This window comes from Micrasema longulum, unplaced genomic scaffold (genome assembly GCF_059751315.1).
Source record: "Micrasema longulum isolate JH-2025_06_02 unplaced genomic scaffold, ASM5975131v1 h1tg001520l, whole genome shotgun sequence".
Lineage (NCBI taxonomy): Eukaryota > Metazoa > Arthropoda > Insecta > Trichoptera > Brachycentridae > Micrasema > Micrasema longulum.
The window spans coordinates 291,632-304,143 of record NW_028278703.1 but is presented as its reverse complement, the minus strand read 5'-3'; the positions used below and the strand labels follow the sequence as shown (position 1 = coordinate 304,143).

General features: G+C 31.2%; 1 protein-coding gene across 1 annotated transcript in view; it reads right to left on the bottom strand.

The window, feature by feature from the left end:
• Positions 1-4,905: 4,905 nt before the first annotated feature.
• The window catches only part of LOC148275071 (synaptic vesicle glycoprotein 2B-like), a 38,869-nt gene continuing 31,262 nt past the window's right edge, over positions 4,906-12,512 (bottom strand). Inside the window, exons 7-10 of the mRNA XM_088236188.1 lie at positions 9,917-10,085; positions 7,213-7,487; positions 6,001-6,128; positions 4,906-5,474 (exon numbers count right to left, since the gene is read on the bottom strand). Coding sequence (XP_088092314.1) covers positions 5,419-5,474; positions 6,001-6,128; positions 7,213-7,487; positions 9,917-10,085 — 628 coding nt within the window. The 3' untranslated portion in view covers positions 4,906-5,418. The remainder of the gene's footprint in view (positions 5,475-6,000; positions 6,129-7,212; positions 7,488-9,916; positions 10,086-12,512) is intronic.

Sequence of the window (12,512 nt, the reverse complement as noted above, 5' to 3'; positions counted from 1 at the left end):
TTGATTCATATGAACCAGCGACGTCGTTCAAAGTAGTTAGTTTTTATTATTTTTTTCATACATTTTCAGGAAACTTTGCAGTACAATTAACTGCTCCAATTTTTATCGCGCGCAAGAAAACATTTATTGTATCAAATTTCCCGTAGGACTGAAGTTCCTCATTTCTTACCGTTCCTCATTTGGTCTCTTGTTCTCTTCGTTTGTAAAAAAACAAACAAAACTTTATCGAGCATAAATAATTTTGCGTGATTAATATTTAATTGTTAATATTTATTATTTGTTGTCAAACATTTTATTAAATATCAATAAATATTTGTAAATAACCACTTTCCGATATCTACCGATTTAGAAACGTACTCATCTCCTCGTCAGGACAGTAGTTAAACTAAAGTTCGAATCCCACTATACACCTTCGCCGTAGTCATCACCATTTCCCTATTCGCACCAAATGGTGCAATAGTCACTCCAAATGTAGCGTATATAGATCACTCCTGTTACATGAAAGGTAGGATTTTCGGTTTTACGATCTAAACGCCAGACCAAGAAAATTGAAATATTACTGTACAGAACCACCTTTTAAACCTTTATTTCATCTTCATCCTGCCTGGAATCGAACCCAGGATCTCTAGAATTGTGAACGAATGCGCCAATCACTACACAACGAGGCGCACCACTCTCCACTAGATATTCTATTCAGGATTTTTACCTTAGAGTAGCCATCGAGTCAAAAACGCTCGTCCAGGATTCTGGTTCTTTTCCACACTCAGAACTGCATTCTTTATAACATAGTAATTGCACAAAGTGTAAGCACTTAAGGAGAATATTAGGTATAAGGAGGTTTACTTTTATAACTAGCTTTGAAGTTTGAAAACGGACGCAGCAGCCTCCTATAACGTGTGTCTTGAGGATGCGGCTGTAGGCCTGGCTTGGACATGTGCTGCGCATGCCTCAGGAGACCTAAAACCCAAGTTGTCTCTTCTTTAAACCTGCGGGCTCACGCCGTCTTGGAAGGCCGTCGATGACGATCTTTCGACTTTATTCGACGGAACTAAGAAGCGCTGGATTGACGTGGGAGGAGGCGAAAGTGCTGGCTGGCGATAGGGTCTCCTGGAGGCAACCAGTAATGTTCACATGCTCTACTTAGAAGAGTACGTGGAAAAGAAGAGAAAAGAAGAAATGCACAAAATTATAAAACCAACGTGCTAATATAATACATGCCCATTAGACGCCATGGACAATCATTTCACTGATTCGCACGTTGGTGTTTGCTTTAACAACTAATTTTAAATTCGGAGGTTGAAAATGAAACAAAAGAGTTTTCAAATAGCACCTATTTTTTTTATTTTTCCACTAAAAGTTGTCGCAACAAATAAAAATGTGAGTGTTTTTAAAATCCTATGCGCCGTGTTTTTTTTACAATACAATCGTTAGAAGAAAAATGCATTCGTTTTAACCTTTATTAAGGTTATGATCTTTAACATTACTATCACCATTTACCAACTTTTTTATCATTAGTGTTACTTTTGTTTAAAGTAGAGATTGAAGTATATTTCATAAATAAAATCAGTCGAATAACCCAGTTAAACTGGAGCCTGGTTTAACACGGTTTCAAAATAACACGGTCCAAAAATTAAATTTAGTTAATTTCTGAACGTTAATTTTACCTTGCTTAATAGCAATATAACGCAAGGTTAAATTAATGTTCAGAAATTCTCTAACTCATATAGTGTCCATGCGGCTCGACTGTGGAATCATCTCCCATCCACCATCAAAGATATTACTACATTATCTCTGTTTAAATCACGTCTGAAGAAACATCTCCTTTCTCTTTCTTAATCTCTCCTCCTTTCCTTTTTCCTCTTTTTTCCTTTTTTCCATTGAGTAATAGTTTTAATTTAAGGTAATTTATAAACAAATAATTTTATTTCTATTTTTATATATATTTAGCTTTTTAATAATTTTTTTTCTATGGAATATGTTCTGTAACTTGAATTTTAAAAACAAAACTTTTATTTTATTGGTTGGTTGGAAGAAATTGCCATTTGGCAATAAGCTCACCAATGTACAAATAACATTATGTACAAAAAGTTATATAAAAAAATATAATCAAGTAAAAAAATTCATAACAGGGAGGGAAATCATTTTTGAGCAGGGGATATGGAAATCTAGGCATTTACAGGGCTTATGACATTGACTAGTTTAAGTGGCTACGTTACACACTGTTTAAGAAAAATCTCTATTCTGACCATGTTTAAACATTCACATTTCTTCAACTCTTCCATCTATTGACTTTTGTGAATTTAAGGAGTTGAAACCATTATTATGTGGGTGAGATTCATCCGGCTGAACCAATTCACCTACTAGGCAACGTCTGAAAACAATCTTTTGGTGTTTTATACTTTTTATATATTACTCCGAATATGATTAAATTGAGTTATTACTACGTCGAAATCAAATTTTTGATCCTCTATTACATAGTAAATAGTTAGAACTCCTAATTTCTTTGAATACATTTTTTTTATTATTATTATTGTAACTCTACACCAAATTAGAGGTTAAGGACAATAAAAAAACACAATATACTCTAAAAAAAATTAAATGTGTGTTTTGTCATGTGTATCAAGATTTCGTAATATGTGTGCCTATCTATGTAAGATTTACAAAACATGCATGTCTTTTTTATTACTTTTCTTCTTTACTTCACTGTTTTACCATATTTTTTTTATTCTCTTTTACTACACATTACTTTTATTGAGTTTAACCATAACAATTAACTATGTTTTCTTCATATTATAAAACTTTGTATTTTACTTCAATTTTGTACAAATTGGCAACGGCCGTTAATTATAATAATTTTTTTTTTTTTTTTAATATTTAAGCAAACAAGTTTACTTTTATTACAGCCTTTTATTGAAAAACACAAAATGATTAAAGTTTGAAAAATCACTAATTTGTCTCTTCTGAAAAGTTGGGCTTCTAGAGATACTCAAGTTTACCTGTCGCATACAAAACTGTTTTAAAATAACATTTTATTATTTTGCATTTTTTTTTATTTGTTTAGGATGAATAACTGTGTCATTTTTTTTACCACCTTTACCACATCCACAAAAAAATTGCTCGTTGCCGAACGAGAAAAGCTGCCCGAAGGAGCTCTCTGTAATCTGGTGGCCTTGGCATCTTTTTGCTACAAGAAGGTAATCCAGAAGTATATAATACGCACTTCATTAGAATAAGAAAAAAAGTCATGTGTATTCTTCACTGACGGTGATTAAATTGATTGGGCATGATCAATTCGCTGAAATGATTACAAAACTTATTAAAAGCCATGAAATTCACTTTTGAAGGCACCAGATCTGTATATTCGACAGGACCAATAACAGAGTCACGGATAGTAGCGAGAAGCTGCATTCGGTAATCATAGAGAGGAGAAAAAGAACAAGATCGCAGAATTTGTTCAAAAGATTGATAAGGGTATCGGCAGCAGCACGAAGAGGAATCAACAACGTTGAAAACAAATAATTTGTTATTAAATTTACCATGACCTGATAAAATCGGGGTAATCGGGGATAACCCAAGAAGATTTTAAGCGCTGGCGGATTGAAGGAAAAAAAGAAAGGTAGCACCTTTTGAAGGGGAAGATTCCCATCGCAATTACCAAGTATCAATAAGAGCATTTAAAGACATTTTTTTTATATCGGATTGAGTCATTCCTTCAGTTAGGAGTAGACGGATACCAGCAATAACAGAGGAGCACTTTCTTTTTAAGTGGTAATTTGCGGATCATCGCTGGACCTCCAGATCCAAAAGGGACATGCCCGTAAGAACCTAAAGTGCATCCGTCGAGCATGTCCTATATGCTCTAGCAGGAGCCAGGAGAGGTTGCCTTTGTCCGCTCAAAATAATTTTTCCTGAAATATTGTAACCCACATCGGTGCGCCCAACAGCCAGCTGCATAGCTGCTAGATTTTTATACAAGGAAACTCATCCAGTATAGTTCTTTTTTTAGTGTACTTTTTTACACGGTACTGCGCGAACCGTACCTCCCGTGCAAAAAGAGTTTCCTGTGTATTTTCTTTGAGAGAAACCTTCATTTGGTAATAACAGTTTATACAAATTGCCATATATTTCAGGAAACATGTTAAACAACAGCCCAATGTAAACTTTATATGACAATTGTAATCATTACAAAAATATTAGCGTCTCGAAACAAAAAGTTATCGTGTCTTTAATTACCGCTGAATTGTTTATATAATAGTAATGTTTATTGTACCTGACGGTTTTTCGGTATTTATAATTTAGTAGGTGTCTTAAATTTTACGAGACATTCCCGCATTTCTCGGTGTTTAACTTTACTGAGATTCCCCGGGTACCATAAAATCGCGTTTGTTGCGTTTTGTGAACCGGGTTTTGCTCTTGCTTCTTGCTCTGAGTATTATTCACCCACAACAGCTCTAGAGGGATACTTTTCACCCTTTGGTTTAATTCAGTCTAAACTTAGGCTGGGTAATGAAATAATCGTGGAACCGGTTTATCTTTTGAAATATCTTAATTTACACCCAAAAGCCAGCTTTATTGATTTAAATTGTTTTTGGAGGTATTGGTCACAAATAGAAACGAAGATTCCCTATCGTTTGATAACATTCCTACAGTTACCTTGATAGTAAATTTATTTGTGTTTCACCCTTCGTAATTTTCTTTTTTAATAAATAATTAATATCATTAACTACTTACCCAATTTAACTGTATTTGTAACGTATATTTTTCTTTCGTAATATTTTCACAAAATCAGTACCACATTTTGATATACTATATATTGCACATTTTTATATTTATATTAATAATAACTTGATATTTTCCATTCCTGAATTATCCTAATATTTTAGTACAATATTTACAAAACCAAAATAAAGTTGATAATTTTAATAATAAATCTAGTTAGGTTAATCATAAAAAATAAGTCATAAAACTGCCGAATCTGTCACTGAACAAATATTATTATTATTCTTGTAAAACAAATATTATGACTGTTGGAAGTTCCGTTATTTTTTTAAAATTTCAATTTCACCGATTTTTTTTGATGGACTAAAATTTTAGCAGTTTTTTAAATTTATTTGGCCGGGTTAAAAATCTATTTCTCAAATCGGCAAAAAAAAATCTGGGAACAAGTATATTTACGGACAGTCAATTTCATTTGATTTGCGACAATTTACAATACTTTTTTTGTTTTTTCACATAAAGTTCTCTTAAACACTTTAATTTTTCTAGATTTTCCAAGCAATTATAAAAAAATAGTTAATTCATTTAATGTATTGCTGGAAAATTTGTTACATATTGTGTTTAAACCTATCATTTGTTGCTACTATGTATAAATAAGCCATCCAGATTCAAATCGTATCCACTTTCCCATTGCGTTTTCAATCAATTCATCTTCTTTAAGGTTGTTCTTGGAAGTACCAAAGTCAAAAATCCGCCAACTGGAATGTAAAAAAAACATGTAAATATGTTTTGCCTTAAAATAACATGAAATATTTAACACCTAAGAAGACTAACATTAAAAACATTATCGCAAAGTTGTGTTTACAAAATATGGACTTCGGGAATTCTCTAGAAATTTCAAGCTAAGTCGATGAATTCTTTACTTTATATTTGCGTGATCTCTTACATATGATCATTTGTTTTAGAAGAATAAATAGTAAATATATTTGATAAATGATCATACATAACATGGAAAAATCTTAAATACTAATAATTAAGATAGGACTTAAATCTGGCCCCTGCGATACACCGTTCGTTGCATCAAATTATAATGTTCTAAAAAACCCTTCACCATTTTAGCACTCATAATATTTTTTAAGTGTTTGCAAACAATGTTTTACATAGTAGAAGCTCCGGTAACTTTATTACAACAACGTGGTATTTGAATGCAAACATACCCAGTTATATGTTTCTTAGGTTTCGGCAAATACAATACGTATAAAATAATGTAAGGAAATATCTTACTTGATAAAATAGCTGCTATCGCCACAAATGGGACAAGACAACCCATTTCTAGAAGATAAGGGAAGATGACTCCGCCCAGGACTGTTCCCATTCTACCAAGCATCATCGTAATAGCCACAGCCATTGCTCTGGAAACGAAAAAAATATATTCATCAATAAAAATTATGTTAGTAATGATGATTTTATAACCCCTAAAATTTTACTTGTAAATCACAAATGTTCAAATTACTTCATTTACGTGTGTCGAATAATAGATTGTAATTCTTTAATTAAAAGTTTTCAGCCATATTTTGCGATACAAACAAAAATTTAGTAAAAAAAACATAACTCTTTAAGAACTTTTACATTTCCTAAATTATCATATTATCACCACGTTCAGCAACAAGTAAAAAAAGCACTCGCCTATTATACTATTTATTTTTTGTTAATTCACAAAAAAAATCCCTGCAGATATTGCTAGTCCAAAACAACAGTAATATATCTCTGAAAAACGTATTCTGAGACAATCTGACTTTAAGGTGTACAATGGATCTGACTGAATTAAATTATTGAAAGTAGATTATAAACACCATATTTTCACGTAGGTTAACTATTTAATTTCAATACAAAACATTAATGTATTAACATATTTGTATCTCAAATTCGGAAATTTCGCGTTTATCTCACTGTTGCTTTGAGCTAGCAATATTTAGAGTAGAAAGCCTTAAATTAGACCAATTTTAAGTTGGTCTTATAAGTAGGTAAGATCTTATTCTTATTATAAAAAATGGGGGTCAGAGCTATATAAGCTCTTGACGTCACAGTGATCTGTGTGATCTGTGTACCTATTGTGACGTATTCTCGTAAATTAGTTCTGACCCTCCAAGCCCAGGTCTTTAAATAGTCTGGCTACTAAGTGGAGGATACGGTTTCTTTTGTGATATAAAGCATCACATTCAAATAATAATATGCATAGCTGTAAAGTCATCTTCAATGCAGAACTAATATTTAGAATTTTTAGAAAATTTCATTCTAGCAAGGTGTTTATTTAATCTGCAGTGCCCTGTAAGAACTCTTGTAATAACCTTCACTTAATATATACTAAAGTATCGAATTTTTTTTTTTTTTTTTTGTGTGATTAAAACTCATAAATACTAGCATTTTAACTTGCAATCGCTTTTCTGTTTTGATACAGCAGTTTTGTCAATATTTTTTGGTAAATCAAAGAATAACCTGATGGATGTTGGGAACAGATCCACCGCAATACTAGACAGTACACTTCCAACCAGACTCGTGATGGAGAGGAACACAGCGAAGAGCGCCACCACCTCTGGAAGACTGGTTGACCAGAACAGCGCAAGGGCACATGAGCCACTTCCTACAAGCCCAAGAGCCCCGAGCTTCCTCTTGCCAAGAGTGTTGACGAGGAACCCGCCACAGATGTAGGCAATGAAGCTGGAGGCTCCGATAATGATGCTGTTCACATAGGTGACATTGCCAGAGTCAAGCTGGAACAATGACATCACATCACAAAATCAAACACATTTCAAACGCATGTTGTACAGTTGTTGTTTTTATCAACAATTCTATTCCTGCCTTCAAGCTTGTCAATCATAAACGGGTATAATGCCGACGAACTAAACTTTACTGGATACAAATGAAATTATACTTGTGACGCCATTATTTTATGTATCAAATTCGGGTTCGATAAAAAACATAAATATTTTTTAAAAACGCAGCAACTTAAAATATCACAAGTACTTTTGCCCTGGTAATAAATATGATAAAATAATACAATTTGAAAAATAAAATAAAAAATAAAAAAACACGAAAAACTTATGTTAAACTAAAAAAAGTCCTAAATTTAAGACTTAAGTCCAAAATGAGTTATTTTGTTACTTTTGCATGATTTTCGCCTCGTGGTATAATGGTCAGTGCTTTTTTTATCACGCAAGAAGTTTTGGGTTTAATTCCCGAGATGATTGATATAATAATAATAATCAAAGTTTATTAACAAAAATAACAATAACTTTATCTACTACATAAACACTTACGTAATAGATTTCTCTGGATCATGTCTAGTCTGCCTAACTACGTACAACCTGTTTTAAGGCAGACATTTTTATGCAAAAATAAACAATAACATTACCACCTACTTGTTAATATACTAAACAGTTATACAATATTAATTTATTAGGAATTTATTTTTAGTAAATTTTTCTCGACCTAAATTCAACAACCAATTTTTTACAAATTTGTTAAATTGAATCCGGGTCATGGTTTTGCAATCTTTGGGTAGCATATTGAATATTTTGGGGCCCAGAAACCTGAAATTTCTTTGCCCGAATTCAGAGTTTGTGATAGACCCCATGACCCATCCTCTAGTTTGACTTCTGGCAGCGTGGGATAATATTCATATCAAAGGGTGTTTTTATGGGAAAATATTTTAAAGTCTCTGGACTGAAAAAGGCGTAAGATTAATACCTTGCCTTCATTTAACAAAAATGATCACAATACGCTGTAGTTGGTGATAAAATAAATGGCGATGATGATTCGCAATACTGGTTGACATACAACACCAGTACAAAAATAGATTATTGCTTGGATATCCAAATATTTCAATTCTAGGGCAGTAAAATTGCTAATGAGTTTAGTCTACAGTACAAGTATCAGGCTTCAAAGTGTTCAAGAATCAAGCGGTCATTTCACTCTCATATTATTAAATGCTAAGCTCAAACTTAGACATAACATTAAGTAGTTCCAATTTCATGTTTCTTGTACCGTGCTTATTATTTTTATTGATGTTTCATTTGGACTTTGATAATCGTTTCAGGCCGGGAGTAAGTTCAAATATACACGAAATTTAAATATTTCATTATTTAAGCAGAGTTCACACAAGGACAACACAATAGACAGGAAAATGTTGACTTTACTATAATATATTATTTTTTCTCTATTATCAAGAAAGCTATTTTTTTTGCACCACAACAGGCCAGGAAGCTCAATTGCAGTGGTGAATTACAACACATATTGATGTCTTTAAAGATACTTTGAATCATTTAATATATTTAGTAGACTATTTATTTATTTATTTAAACGTCCTGTAAGCTTTTACATATTTAATATGCAAAAACATGCAGTCAGCAATGTATTTTACAAAATATAAAGTGAGAGAAAATCAGGAAGTAATAATTATTATCAGTAAGATTCGTCCATTTTCCTCTTTTTACTTTAAGCTAAAACACAGAAGAAGAAAAAGAAATGTAAATCAAACGTTTTTACATATTAGTAAAAAATATACAGGTATACATTAAATATATACATGTATTGCATGGAAAACAACAAAATCGCATTTCTTTCTCCTATCAATTCTTAGCTAGAAAAAAATAAAGATTTAAGAATAAAAACTATGTATAAAATATGTGGTTAATTTAAAATGTTCACATAATCAAATCTAAAAAAGGCCGAAAATGTTAAGAGACATATTAAATGATTGATCGGTATTTTCATAAAATGTTAATTTTATACGTATTTAAAAAATATATAAGTATAACATAAAGTAGAAAGGATCTCTAATGAAATATTAACAATATCACACAATATTATTTTTTAAGACTTTTGCATATAATTACCGGTAGAGAAAGAAATAGTTATGTAATTATTATTAATATTAGACGCCAAGTATAAATAATTTCAGTTTAAAATGGTAGGTAACCAAATGAAGTACTTAAAAAATAATAAGAAAGAATACAGAATTACTGAATTCATCAAATCAAAAAGTTCCTTATGTTGATGATTAAGTAAAATTGTAATAACTTGTAGGCATAAATATTGTAATAAGTAGATAACTTGATAAAATTTCATTCAGCTAGTTCATTAAAAAAAATATTTTTTTTTTTTTAAATTACATGCAACAAAAATATTGTGTTTAACTTACCGTTGTGCATTCACTAATAAATTCGTCTACTTCATCGATAACTTGAGAAGTTTTATTAGAGACATAAGATTCTATAATCTGACACAGCGGTGCACTCTCAGCGTGCTTCGAATCATAGTCCTCAATAATAGTAGCCATTTGTGGAAACCATAACCTCAGAGTATTAGAACTGAAAAAAAATAATACTATGAATATTCTTAATTCTAACATCTGAATTTAATAATATTTGTTGGATAGAATGTAGAAAGAAGTATTTAAACGCTCCAGATTTATTTATTTTTTAAATATTTTATTCAAATAAATGGCGTTTAGTGCCAGACAGAAAACAATCAATAAGATATACATACAGATAATAAGAGTTTAGTTATTTATAAAAAATACCACTTAAAAATAAATTAACATTATCTTAATTACACATCGTTAGCCCAAAGCTCAATTCAAAAACAAATTCTGAGGTAATCGGATGTCTAGGTTTGTTTGCAAATGACTGCCTGTCTGGTCTTTATTGCTCTGACCGAATTAAATTATTTGAATTAGATTATAAATACAATATTTTCAAATAGTTGTAATCATGAAACAATGACGGATGTGCGAAAAATGAGACTTTGACTTTCTTTTATATTTGATCTTAAAAAGGTTATTTTTTTTATTTTATTTTTTTGTTTTATTTTATCCAGTAAAATGGCTACATAGTGCAGAGCCAATTCTACCATATAAACATGAACATAATTATAAACATAACCGTAAACAAAAATATAAATATAAACATATATTTAACTATAAACATAAATATAAAATAAAATTTTATATTTGCAGCACTTATGGTAGTTTTAGCATATCTCGCCATCGCTCGAACAACGGTGAATGGATCCACCCTGCAGTGGCTTGGAGAATTTCGTTATTAGAGCTTTTCAGGCGTTCCCATAGGCTCCAGGCTCTTTGGCGAATATACAGGTTTTATATTCCAAGTTTAAAAAAAAAAAATATAAAACTATCTCAACTATCAAATGATATACTTTTGTACTTCAAATTCAAATCAAATTGCGACATAAAATGGCAAAAAAAAAATTAACCTCTCACATGTAGAGTTGAAGAAAATCTCATGCGCCATTGTTCTACGATCATGATGAAATAGGTAAACTATCTTACTTTAATATTATAGTATTTGGAAACTTGAATTTATTTGGTTTATTTATTTATCTACAATTACGCCAGTTAGTGCCGGCGTGAGAGTTCTCGGTTCGGCCGACACCAGACGACAGTAGGTGCCGCGATTCTAATAGCAGACACACTTTTACACGTTGTTTTATTCAATTACCGTTTACGCGAGCAGCACATTGTGTGTGTGAAATTGTTTCCTAGTTAGTTTTCGTTTTGTTTAAAAAAAAACAAAAAGGTACGATTAGATTTTTTATTAAATTATTATTAAAATTAAAAGAATATTCAAATATTTGTAGTTTATGCTATGATTCTGCAAGAAAGAAAGCAACAATCAAAACAAATGAAATTGGATGCTTTTTTTTAAAAAGTGTGAAAATTTAATTTAGTACCAACGAACTGGTGAGTTAGTATTTATTATGAAAAAATATTATATATTTCAAGAGATTATTATTTATTTTGTAAACAAATTTTAATTGCATTTATTAAATACATTTATAATTTATTTTGAATATATAGGATCTGTATTAAATAAACATGTTAGATTGCTCTTAGAATTTAGACACGGAACCTAACTTTTCCATATCTTTTATTAGCTAGGTAGAAGTAAAATGGATTGTCTCATTCGCCCATACCAATATTGAATCAACTGCTCCACAAGTGTATAAGCTTATGTTAGGTTTTTGTTATTTTCATTGTGTGTTTTATAATATATATATAATATAGATGTACATAAATACCTTGTTTTTAAAACTGTCTGAATATTTGTTAATTATCTTTGTTTTTTTAAGTTAGTCTTGTTTGTTTATTCTCAAATGTAATTTTAAAAAAGTGTATTGTTAAGTGCCCTCGGCGCGGGAAACCCCAGTGAGGTCACATTATTTTTATTATTAATTATAGTTTGTTAGCAAAAATATAAATAAATGAATAAATAAATATTTGTGTTCATTTTACGCCGGTGTCTCTCGGAACGGAGCCCCGGCGCAAAACGACGTTTACCTGTATGTGTATAGCAATAGCTATTACCATGGATATATTAAGCAAGGAGACCAAATATACAGCACTTATCTACGGGGGTTAGGCTCAGTAAAAATTCGTTAAATAATTATAAATATAAAAATATGGACAACTGATTCTCATTGATCCTGTCACGCTTGTGGTGCCTCAGAAGTAGGTGCCGCCAACCGTTGAGCATAGACAACCAACACGATAGGTTGGCAATACAGAGGATCAGTGACGTAGGTAAGTATAAAAAAGCACCGACGCACTGATCGTTCTTCATCCTCTACCTCTGCAGTCCGCCACCTACTACCAAGATCCACGTCTTCCAAAATAATTGTCAACCGCGTAGTAGAAATTATTCACATAATCTTTACTTCAGTTTATTTTATTAGTTAAATATTTTATAACATATCTCGTTGATTTTATTTTTGCTTTA